Genomic DNA, 13478 nt, shown 5'->3' with positions numbered 1-13478 from the left:
TACCACTTGTATTGTGCACTAACTTACATTGGCTTCGTCGCGTTAATGTCTTACAATGGAAATTTAAATAAACACGAACAATACAATTAGCTTAGACCCAAGGTCAAACGTAATGATAGCGAATTATAAAAGAAAATAGCAATGAGTTTTTATTTGCCTTACGAAAGCCTGAGCAGCTCGTCGTGACTTCATTACAAAAATATAATGATAAAACGTAATATTGCATCTCAAATGCAGCGATTATAAATTTAAATCAAAAAAAGGCAAAGACGACATATACGACCAGTCTGGTACGCGACCTAAAACTTATTCAACGGCCAATCTCAATAAAGTGATCCATTTTATAAATTTATAACTCCACATACAGATTTTATTAAATGAAAAAATATCAAAGAAAAGACATAAAATCATATCCGCAAACGTGTGGCAAAAACTGGAATTTTATAAATTCACCAAAGCAAGTCGTAATGTCGCTGCCGTGTTCGTTACGGTTCGAGGTTGTCAGGTGAGATTATAAGCGCAGCTCGGATATGCAGCGGCAGGTGGGCGGTCGTGGGATGTGAACGCGTTTCGAGCACGACCGGCTCGATTCTGTTACGTCTACAGGCATTTTAGTTTCGCATTTGGAGCGCTATTGCCTTTCACGGAAATATTTTTATATGGCTCATGAAATGAAACCCACACGATGGCGCCAACTGAAAGAAAAACAATAACTAAAAGTAATCCAAAAGTAGTGTCGCAAAGAAAAGAAAACAAAATGGCTATTGATAAAATAAAGCAATACAAAGATTCCAATGAATGAATATTTGTAAATACCGTGTCCACCGATTATTTTATAATTGAACAAAGGCATTGAGGCGAACAAAGAAGTTAGAAAAGAACAAAAGCAAATAGCGTGCTAAAAGTCAAACGAGCCATTTCCTTCCGAAGCGATCTGATACTTATAACAATATGGCCGACATTACGCGTGCTTTGCTAGCCTATTCCCAAGCGGCATGCCGCGTCAGTTGTGGCCACGTGAACATTGGAAAGTAACATAAATCAGTGCACCGGATCAACGGTCTAGTCAAACCGTGAGAGTATATTACGTTATGCATATGTCGGTCGAAAAGAGATGGTGGTGTTATCGGGGTGTGGCCATCTGCACCTACTTTGTATGCGCTGCGAGCGCCTACATAGTTGCACGCTAGTGCATAATGTGCGCAGCTTTATATATGCATCTAGTTATCAAGGCGGTCGTGCTCATGCTATTATATGCTAATTAGCTTTCGGAAGCGTGTTCACTGTTGCGGATTAGGTTGAAGCATTATGTTAAACAGGTAAACGGAATGCAATCTCGAATTAGGTAACATTCGAGTGCATTACAAAACATGTTTGTTAAAATCAAAGACCGGTAAACATCTGCTTGCCATCTTATCGTTTAACTTTCTAGATATCCAATTATTGTTAGTTGCAATAAATCATTCAAACATTATTATTATTGTTTAATTTAAGTATAACTGTTACGCCAACGTGGACACTAGAACATAAAATGTCAATGACCAGCGCTAACCGGTATTCAACAACAATGAATCATGTAAATTTTGGTACCACTGCGACCGTCGTCTGCGTCTTCGCCGCCCCGCGGTCCACAATGGCCACAAATCACCAAAATCACTTCACGACGTCACGCGGAACATTCGACATTAAAGAAACATGTGACGTTGTTGCGGTGAAAGGCAAGATGCGTTCCGTAAACCGTTCGGAGTAACGAGTAACAGAGCGTAGTGGTGTCGTGTCGGCGCGGGAGAATGGCGCACACTGGGCCCGGGGCGAGCAGGGGGCTCTCCCCCGCCACCGGCGTACTACGCCCCGCGCCGCCTGCCGCCCGGGCACAGCCGCCACAACCAGACACAAGCCTGCATAATTAATTAAACTTTACACTCGCACCCATGTACCATCTATTGCACCTTCCGCACGCGCAAGGTCAGCGTCGCCATCGAGCACTTTGACGACTCGACATGAAGCATCATTAGTCACCTCAATACTTTTGATAACAATTCGTTAATGTATTCTACACATCATTCAAATTCTTGTTCTGTAAAACAGACGTGGGACAGCATTACAACTACTAAGCTGTTGATAAAAATTAACCTTCAAAACAAACCAGAACAAAGTAAAGAGGCAGCACGGTGGGGCACACAGCGTGGGTGGGGTGCGCAGCAGGTGCGGGGGCGCGGAGAGGATGGGGTTGCTCGGGTACGCGGGCGCGCCAGACGAGCCCCGGCATCCAGCACTTGTCGCGATCGATATCCGTATCTACACGGGAAGTCGCATTAACTAACTCGCCCGATTGAGGTGGAAAGTCGGCCGATGTTGTTGGAAACTTTGCCGATTATAACCGCTCGAGACTCTCCCATGCGAATGTCTTTTGATCGATCGATAAACAATGGCAATTTAGATGTACAGTTTCATAGATTCAATAATTTGTTTTCTACATATTTCGAATACAACAATACGAAATAATATTGTTCACTATTATTTTGTAGGTTTAGTACACGGTCCATCGCTCACGTTTATCTCAAGTAATCCCATTATTAAAATATATTAATAATAATTAGGACAAACAGGAACTAAGCAATATATTAAAAGGGAAGTTGGCGAGGTGCCAAGTCCAAGTTGACTTTACATAACATCGCATGATGTTTTACTGAAGTTTTAAAAATCTTTCTCTAAACACTACTTACTCGTTTATGGGGTTCAATTTAAAAATCCTTCGTTATTGTAATAAGCAGTTTGTTTTGTTTCGAAATATAACATCTGATGCAGCAGCTAACCACACATTTGAAAACTTTTCATTTCTACGGAATTAAACTAAATATTACATCAATAAAGATACGTTACTAATAATATTAGATTTTATTAATTGCAGAATATGCAGATACCTTTCAACATTTCAATGATGAATCACGTCGGATAAAAATAAATAATTATAATAGAATACATAAATTAAAAGCAAATTGCGCAATATAAATATAAAATTCAACAGCTTCAATTTTATTACTGACAAAATGCACTAGATTTTATTCACTAAAAATCTTATTGAAAAATCTACATTGAAATGTATTTTGATGTTATGGCGTTTATTCATTATTCAGTTAATATAATTAATGCCATCCAGCTAAAATTTGCAGCATCAATGATCTAGTGACATTGTGTAAGTAAAAAAGAAAAGACAAAGAGAATGTAAATTTTAAGAAGTACGTATGTACATTCTTTAAAGAATTGCTGGGCATTGACAATTCAAAACAATAATCAAGTAGACAAGGGACTACAAAATAGATTCATCCCTAGATTCGTTGTACAAAATTCTTTATTTTTCCAATTTCAGTACTTTAATTTTGCAAAAACTTTAAAGCTATATTGTATGAACTATTTTAACGACTTCCTTATAATTTAAATAGCTTAATCGTAAACGACGTTATGTTTGATGAAAGTTATAATATACGAGACAATTTATTAGAAAAGTGAATTATGCTTGGCGTCGCTCCAGCTGAAACTGTTTCGAAGGAGCATTACTGTAAATGTTAGGCGAGATTAACGCGTAATTTTGTAAATTTATAACCACCAGTGAGATATTAAAACAGATTTTCATCTGTATTATGTATGTAACTGACTAAAATTTTTACTGTGACTTATTTGCACGTGTCTTCTAAAAAGGTTTTCTATTTCTGAGTTGTTTAGATCAAACATCAATGCTTTGTGTTATTCGAGAGAAAGGTGAAGCCGACCTGTCTACAATCCAACATAACCTACTATTCTATCGTACTAGATGAACTGTGTGTAGTATCGGCGCGTGGAGTGTTCTCGGGCATTCGAAAAGGGGTCGCTGAACCAGACAAATTACTCGTGCGGTAATTTGAATCCCCCTTGAACGATTCAGTATCCAGCGCTCTGGTTAATAGTATTATTTTGTAGGCTTTGTGTGCTGCTACATTTTCGCTCTAATTAAAATAGGGGAACAAATGCATCTAAATTACTACATATCACTGTTTACTACATATTCAATTAGTTACTATATGATTCTTATTTAAAATGAAGAAGACAATAGAATAAAATGGTTAAGTATTTGAGGTTTTATGTTTAATCTTGATCTATAAATATAAGTACAACACACGAGTGGGAGGTTGATATTAAATTGAATAAATAAAGGATATATTAGACATGCTTGAGGGCTTCTGTTGTTACAAGTAACAGTGTATCATCACGAAGACGATACGGCTCGCTGCTCGACATCACTCGATTCTCTGTGTTCCAGATAATTTAGCGTCTTTTGTTTAGTCCAAAACATTTAACGTTAACCCATTTCAAACGGCAGTTCAAGATATAATCAAAATTACTAATGTATGTAAAGTGATGATATCACAAAATATAAACATTTAAAATTATTATATTAATTGTACAGTGCATTAGGTTTTTAAGATATGATATGAATGTAACGGTTTGAGAAAAAGTCTTTTTCGCTATTATATATGGATGAGCAAACGCAGCTCGATAAGAAAACAAAATTCAAATATTGATAAACTAGAGCATAACGGAACGAACTTGTATAGAATATTTTATTTCTATTCTATAAAGTGATACTTTTTATGATTCTATGAACTAAATATAATTTACAGAAAAGGCTACGTAAAAGAGTCAAAAACATTCTAAGTTAGAAATAAAAAGGTTTATTCAGCAAAGGTAAACTGTTATTACTCTCTAAAGGTCAATTCAACTAAGGTCCGACCTTCAGGCGGATCTCGAGCGGCCTTCAGTCGTCGTCCTTTAAGACCTTGTATCTTCAGACAAAGAATAAAATTAAAGCAAACAGTAATCTATCTACGGCTCTGTAGTCTAATGTCCTCGGCTACCGAGCGACGTTTTATGAGAATTTTTTATAAAATTAATATTTCTAATAAAAACGCTCGCCTAAACAGTTATTTTTGAACAACTACTAAGAATGATTAGACGTTAAATTAAGTTGCTATGTTACATTTATTTTTATTTAATTGGTATCAAGCAGAGATGGTAGTAAATACATAAACCTTTCTAGTAGTATTATAATACAATAATAATAACCAGTTTCACATAGCATACCGTCATATTAATTGAATAAAATCCCTGCATTGGACGGATTTAATTAGATTTCCGCAAAAGTTTCAGTGTGGTAAATTCAAAGCGACCAAATCATACCAGGGTAACATGAGTTGGAAACAATGTTAGAAGGGAAGTTGTGCACTGTTTCTAGTCCAATATTCAAATGAGTGCAGCGGTGCATGCAACTGTATGCACACTGCACGCGACCACTGTCCTAACTCACAACTGACACAAAATCTCTTTACGACTTATTTACAATTTTATAGTTTACAGATTTGCGAACAAATCTTAACTAATATTATAAAGGCTAATGGTTAGGTGGATGGATGGATTGGATGTTTGTCTCGATGAATGTTTGGCATAGATGTAGAACATAACCTGAAAGGACATGAAGGTTACTCATTACGTAATTTATAATTCCGCACGGACACAATCGCGAGCGACAGCTAGTTGTAAATAAAACTAATAAGTACTTGATAATAATCTTGATGTTATGTTTATTTTCAAAACGATTGTTCGATGGGAAACACAAGACTATTGAATTATTTAAATGCAACACAACATTATTCATTAGTCCATTAGGCAATTAAGTAGTCTGCCTCGTAAGCTGTTGGAATAGTATTCAGTAGCAATACGGTAAACACTTGAGCTATTTATACGCGGTTCGTCATCGGCATCGGCCATTGGGGAGGAGGCAAAATAAACACAAAACCCATTCGCACCAGATATAGCGGATTCAAACCCCGCAGAGTTCAAGTTAAATTTGGCGCATGCGTCAGGAGACCTGTCGCGACTTGCGCGAGAATTGATCATTAATGTCTACATTTAACATATACCTAGAATAGTTAATGTGCATTAGACACTAAATCTTATGTAGTAGGTTTCCACCTCATTAAAATAACATTGAAAGCACATTAGGAACTGAGTAATACAGTCAGCTAAGTACAATTATGTTATATTAATACACTATTTAATATAAATTTAATAAATCAATTTCAATTCATTCAACATGATTGTCCCAAAATAAAATTAAAACATTTAAAACAAGGTTAAAATGTCAGGCGTTTGTGTAACCAAAAAAAGAAAGCAATTAAATTACGTCATTCAGACGACTTAGTCACCTTGGTGCCTTAACAAGATAAATGTCAAAACTGTTTTTGCGAACCTTAAAAAGGTCGCATAAACACATGAAGACATGCAAGGTTTTTTCGTTGTTTTTTTTTATAAATATACACGAAATTCATTCTGTTGAAAATATTTCAATAAATATGTATAACCGCATGAAATTCGAGTTTCTACATATTAACAAAATATGGTTTATGGTTAACCACTATAATCGAGCCTTAGGAATCTGAAGATTATGTTATTTATTTCGTATAAGAAATACTACAAAATAGAGCGATCTTCCTCTAAACGAAAGATCAGGTATTACGATTGCTATTGCGATAATAAAATGTATTTCAATGCATTATTTACTCTTATTACTCTAGTTCGAACTGATTCACATCTCATCTGCCTGTCATGTGGGAAAACGCCACACTGGGTTACATTCAAAGCTAAAGGATTAGTAGGATTACCTTAGATAAGCAAAATAGATCGAATAATTAATTCGGTCCTTATAATTTTATTAATATTAATGAAATAAGATACACTTACTTGAAGGTTGGAGCGAGATCTTCTCGGCATCACGCCCACGACTTCCCCCCTCATTATAGACTCGATCACTGGAACAAAAGCAATCCTATTAATTCGACTTCAATCAATTCGAGGTAAATGAGAATTTCAAAGAAGCACCTCTACGCTTCGCTTAACAACAACAATAAAAAAAATCTTAAGAGAATAATTATGGCTGAAACTATTTATGAATTTTGATGACCATTTGCGCCATCTATAATTTTATATTCGACATAAAATTATGAAAAAGAATAACGACCCTCGGGAAGAGGGATTATTAGCAACTCAAGCCCTGCACGTAAAGATCAAACCTCGATAAGGGTCGCTATCATATTTCAAGAGGGATTGATTCTATTAATTAAAACGGCCGGGAACTTATATCTCATAGAAAGTCATAGAATACATTATTGTTCTTTAGTTTAATACATCAGACAATCAAAAAGATCTGGATGTATATACTTTCCTACCTAATATATTTTTTGTCATTTAATCGAATTGCTTTTAAATATTTCACCATCTAAGAGGGAGTATCAAATGTGATTGTATTTCTTGCAAATCTTTATTAAGAAGTAATATTATTACCGAAAAGAAGATTCAATTCTCAAGAATTCAGAGCAAAAAATTATTGGTGTACATAAATTTATGTTACATTAATTCGAAGATAGATAGCGTAATTTTACTGCATATAATATAGCATGTACAATGGGGGATAAACTGCACGTGTTAGATATGGCTTCTAGCATCCAATTATACGCTTTGTAATACCAACGGTGTTTCACTATGTCCCGTCTAGCGTTACAATACGGCTCGGATGCACTTGGTTACGCAATGCTTACTATTGTTAGAAAATCGAACATTGCATAATTGCATAATAAAAATGATGATACAATTTATCGAGTGTACACGTGAATATTATTATTTACCGAATACTGATTAAGTGTGGTAAACAAACTTATAAGTGTACATTGTTTTTTAATTATTAATGTCCGTGAACCCGCGCCATATTGTAACGTCATAGTTCTCAAATTAAAGTAAAATAGGTCGTTCCAGTAAAATTGATATTTTGAAACATAATCTTTTTTTTATCTGAATATCCTACCATATAACTTCAAGAAATGCAATGCCAAAATCTGTCCTTTCTGGTGATTTTTAAATTCAATTTCGAAATGTACTGTTATTTTAACCAATTAACTATAATAATTACGTATAATGTTATCCGCATTACAGATATAGTGTCTGGTTAATTCCAGATGTAAAAATTAAAAGTCTGTTCATACTAAAATCGCAATGCTTTTCTTGTAAAACGTTTGAAGCAACTATTTTATCAACAACGATTCACGTTGATCGAGATGTACGTCACAAACATGGTAACGAAACAATGAAATGAAACCAAACAGCTGTGATAACATTAACGTCACTTTAATACAAGTATCAAAACCAGTTGTTCACTCTATACTGAAACCAAATTTAAAAAGTAATTTTAACATCAGGAAGTAATTTTGTAATTCTATACTAAGGATAGCGTTATCCATGTAGCAGATTTTTTTAATTAACTTATTTTTGTAGATGAAATATAATTGCGGACACTTAAATATAACCTCGAATTTTTAAATATCGGCTATTACTGACGCAAAAAGGAAAGCGAAAGGTCAGTAATTAAAATGATAAAATGTCAAATTATAAATATCGTTTGTAAAAATATTTATAATTAATTATAATCAACGCTTCGACAAACGTCAAGATTAAATTTATTTATTACTCACATTAGTTAAAATATAATATGATTATGGTTATATAATGTACGTAATGTAAACTAAAATCCCTTATCCACCAAGCGAGCACGACTACTTGCAATTGATACAAATTACAATCTGGGTCCAAATACAGCATAGTTAGTCCCATTAGTGAAAAAGGGGTTTAATCCGTCTGAATAGTGTTTATCAAACGTAGTGTGCTCAGTGAACCCGGACTTCATTGTTCTAAAGACGGGCGTAATGGGCGCAGTTAGCAGTCGCCGATGCTATGTCGGTTACGCAATGCGCTGATTCACCGAGTTAGCGTAATCAGAGACCGCATCTGCATTTTATGATGCTAACTTGACAATGGCTCAACTACTTTTTTTAAAGTATTTATTTACTTTTGTGTATAGTTGAGATAACAAAGAACAAACAAAGAAGTACAATTGAGATTTTACTAATCTATTCCCTCTTAAAGCGTGTGTATAAATTCGTCAACTTACCTCCATCACCGAGAAGTCTCATTTGCACCAGAGCGGGATCCTCACTGTGTTCTTCCAACACCGTGTCGTCAGTCACTGTGAGTTCCTGCCGATAAAAAAAAAAACACCTTTAGATCAAATTATTAATTTAAAACGTTTGCCTTTTAAACTAGCATTCGTCACTTCCACATTACTTTGGACACTTCAGGAAAAAAACATCTACTATTCGAAGTCGGTCAAACCTTAGTAATATAACCAAATATACATACATAAGCAGGATAATCATCATCCTGTTTCAGTAGGTTCAAAATATTAAACTCAAATAAACGGAAGGAGAGTATCGTATAATGAATGAATGAATTCCAATCCCACCACGATAGATTATGTCAAGCTTTAAAATGACCATTGTTTAAGAGATCAACTTTTAATGAATGAATATAAATACGTAGTAGAATTCAGAGTTCTAAATCGATGAATTGTTTGAAACTATGGCTATGAGCTAAACAATTTAATATCTTAGAGTATACGTGATACGAAGGGATCATCTAAACCAGGAAGGGTCAAAGCGTTCACAGGATACGATATATTAGTCCACCGCTGGATATCCTGTGGTCAGAAAGCGGATACCTTCGCTGTATTGAAATAGCATACAGCTGACTAGAGTAATACATCCCGGTCGACGTACCCTAGTAAGTAATACTTTACACATTTATTTGGACAGGGAACTCCTCAAGAATAAGCCATTGTTCCTACTGATTAAAAATATATCCCAGAATTTCATTTCAGACTATTTTAAGTTTTAAGAAACTTGTCTCTTGATGATGTTATCATTAGAACTGTTTTCATTCGTTTCCACAAAAACATAACGTGATTAAAGCAATCAATAAGAGTGGGGTAACTTTTATATCTCAAAAGATAAACAACAAACAAGATACTGTAACATTGCCAGGAAATCCCTTCGCTTCAGAGCAAACAAGATTCAGTGAATCGCTATTAAAACTTTCTCACGGCTTCGCGTACATGTAAATATGCCGCGTCTGCTTTATATTGCTTTCATCGTACAACGTTCTTTAAATATTTACAGAGTCCGTTTGAGAAACGAGGAAACCTGACCATAGTTGATTAATTATCTTCCTAAACGTATATTATTAGCAGTGTTACAATCAAGAATATTAAAAGAGCGGATGTTGTGATTGCATTTGAGAAATTTAAACATAGTAAGTCTTAAATATAAGAATGTACGGACTAACTAAGATAATAAATCTATTGAGCAAAATATGTGGAATGGTCTATAGCATACTGAACTGATTCTGATTGATTTCTGAAGATATTAGAAAAGAACAAAAATGACCAATCTTTACGTATTATAGAAAAAAAAACAATAAAACCATGTTTTACTAAATTCATTGTTACAATCGGTGAATGCCGATATATCTTTTCATATAACTAAAAAACATAGAAAAAAGTTAATTGTATAAATTCTCATAAACTAGTCAAGTTTAATAGAATGAAAACTGTCCCTAAGAAAAAGCTCAAAAGCGCCGTCATGTCTAAAGGTAAGGCATGTAAAGTAGAGCGACGGCTATTTTTTTTAATTCTTATTAAGCTAACGAGTGGAATGAGTTTCCGGTAAGCGGCCGCCCCACTCGTGCACTCGCGACACACATGTTGTAAATGCAATTTACTGTACGACCGAGCTGACACATTTCTACGTGGGAGACGACCGGTTAGGGATTAATAACCCTTTAATTAAATCAATGCTTATGCTGTTTTTTTCTAAACGTGCATATCTTTCACTGGATTCCACTTATACAATTTATATCAAGCACTAATTCTTTCCATAAAGTATTATTTTCGATAAAATATGAAATGATCTTCATTTTTTCTTCACAAAAGTTTTACCCTAAGTCAGTTATTGCTCATAAACATAGCAAAGAGACTGACTAAATTTATCGCTTAATAATCGTATAAGCAAAAAAGTAAAAAGCTCATTAATAAAAACTCATACAAAGTTTGCGTAGCGCCTACAGAAAAAAAAATACTAGTAGAATTAATACCATGACAGAAAAAACAATGAAACTTTGTAAGATTTCAAACACAATGATTCAAAGTTATTAAAGTTTGAGTTTGTATTATAATTAAAAAGGTTTTTGTATCGCTCACTTTAAGAACTAATCGAAGTTACTACAACTTTGTAACTTGATCTTGAAAAAAATATTAAGTAGTAAAGGAGTCAAAAGACAACATCGCATCGTTGGATCGCCGATAAACATGTTGTCGGGCAACAGACAAAGTTGGGAGCAAACTCAGCAGAAACAAAGAGGGTAAGAGGGGAACTTTAAGAAAGTTACTCGAGAAACTAGGAAAGGGGCCAAGCGGGGTGGTTTACTCAAAACTTTGACGTCTGTAGTCTGGACGGACCACCCGAGTCGTTCACTAATTCGCAGTATAAATTTGTTTAACGTCTCAACTTTTTAACTGTAATTACTTAGAGAACTTCAAGATAGATTGAAGTACTTCGCAACTTTAACAGCGATCTCACAAACTTTCTGATTGTAATATTTGTTTCATATCAACACTGTGGGTAGACTACTAAATGTTTTGTGTCTTTATTTTGAGAAAACATTATAACATCAAAATGTTTAATTATTTTATATGATAATGCGTTTATTTTAACAGTATTTTATAATTTCTTGTCACTAAAACACTTGTCTTATCTTTAAACAACAAATATAATATTTATTATGATAAATAACTCAGTTAATTCGCTGGCTCCTTTGTTAGGACTTTAAGCTGTAAAAATTGACTTTGCCTTTTTGATAAGAAAAATATTATGGACTTAAAATTCGATGAAATAAAATTAAAATAATCGCATCGTGTACCAAAATTCGTAACTCCAACCTGAAATTATTCTGTCCACATTCACAGTCTTCAAACGAGATGAAAGAAAAAAGTGTTTCAATAACGCAAAGCAACAAAGTGCTCGTCGGAGTTATAACCGAAGGGGGTCCCTACCACCGTTGAGGGGGCACCCGTTCACGGCACGAGCTGCCGTTTATTGATACAATGTCACGTTTAATACTAATTTATTGTTGAGTTGAAAGGTTCTCTATGACATAGTAGGATTGAACAAGATTGTTTCCATTACAATACATAATATATAATACTTTATATATGAAATTGAACACGGATAAGTATAACATTGTAGTGCCTTCAATATACAATGGAGTAGGATGATAAGAGTACTTACTTGAGTCTCTAGTATCTGACTTTTAACTCTAAAGCATAGACAAGAATGATTGTAATTACATTTGACATAAGTACATTCATAAGAATTATAGTTTAATCTTTAGTTATGCAATAGTATTAAATTTAAATGTATTTTGCAATTTATATTTAAAAAAAAACAAGTCGAACATATTACCGTCTTTAAGAATAACTTTTGAATATTTATTTAATTCTAAACGGTCTGGTGATTATAAAAACGTTAGGACAAACTGGTTATACTGAGTGCAATAACAGACGCAAATTCGGGATAATAATATTTGAAAATCGTAATTAATTAACATTATCTATATTTATGTAAGTCGTATGTTAAATTTCTAATTTATATAACAGCATTATTATTATCGTTAGGTGACATGCCACTTTATACAAGGACACAACGAAGCAATCGAAGTGGCATACGATTTGGTTCATGGGAACATGAATACTAAACAAACTTATTGTGGAATCTAGCTATTACCTGCGACTTTGGCCACGCGGAATTTAAAAAAAAAACATAACGAAATTAAAAAGAACTGGCAAAACACTACAGTAGCTTTCCCACAGTAAATTTTTTTTTAAATCGATTCAGTAGTTTCTGAGCCAATGCAACGAACAAACAAATCTTTCCTTTCTATAATATTAACAGACGAATTACCACTCATAAAAGTGATCGATTCAATTTAAAGACACATTAATCCGTCCTACACTGAACAATAAAAAAATACAATTTATAATTACCTACACGTGTACATACGTCCTAGTAAAATACCTACAAACACAAATCACGTTACGAAAACGCTTGTTTGTTGTACCTTTACTTGTAAGGAAATAATGAGTCAATCAATTGCACCATATATGTGGTGGTCTCGCCCACTCTAATAGCTCGGCTTTATGCGAGAATATATGGTCACTTGACTACGAGTGCGTGCCCGTTTACATCTTGTACCAAATAGCACACACAGGTACAGTTCCTAGTAAAGATTTATGTTTTAGAATGGCTATACACTAAATTTATGTGCGGATACATTGTTTTTAAGCTAAATAGGTTTTACGGAAGGCGATTAAATTACATAAAGATCAAAGGGTTCTCAATTAATTTTGTAAAGAAGAGTACACAGGGTTTTAAATTTAAATTTCACCTGTATTACATAAGTTGTGTTTTTCTCTTATAAGCTATGACAAAATATAAAAAAGACTAACT

The 13478-nt window shown here is 34.2% G+C and overlaps 1 protein-coding gene across 2 annotated transcripts in view; it reads right to left on the bottom strand.

Moving 5' to 3' along the window:
* The window catches only part of Kdm3 (Lysine demethylase 3), a 136607-nt gene that overhangs the window by 82542 nt on the left and 40587 nt on the right, over window positions 1-13478 (bottom strand). Inside the window, exons 5-6 of one of the 2 annotated variants that reach the window (XM_013317919.1) lie at window positions 9032-9116; window positions 6775-6842 (exon numbers count right to left, since the gene is read on the bottom strand). In XM_013317919.1, coding sequence (XP_013173373.1) covers window positions 6775-6842; window positions 9032-9116 — 153 coding nt within the window. Of the gene's footprint in view, window positions 1-1590; window positions 1617-6774; window positions 6843-9031; window positions 9117-13478 lie in introns of those variants that run through there. The other variant, XM_013317920.1, reaches the window with a different exon arrangement.

This window comes from Papilio xuthus, unplaced genomic scaffold, assembly GCF_000836235.2.
Source record: "Papilio xuthus unplaced genomic scaffold, Pxut_1.1 DF826933.1, whole genome shotgun sequence".
Lineage (NCBI taxonomy): Eukaryota > Metazoa > Arthropoda > Insecta > Lepidoptera > Papilionidae > Papilio > Papilio xuthus.
The sequence above is the reverse complement of the archived record's forward strand: the minus strand, read 5'-3'. Positions and strand labels throughout refer to the sequence as shown.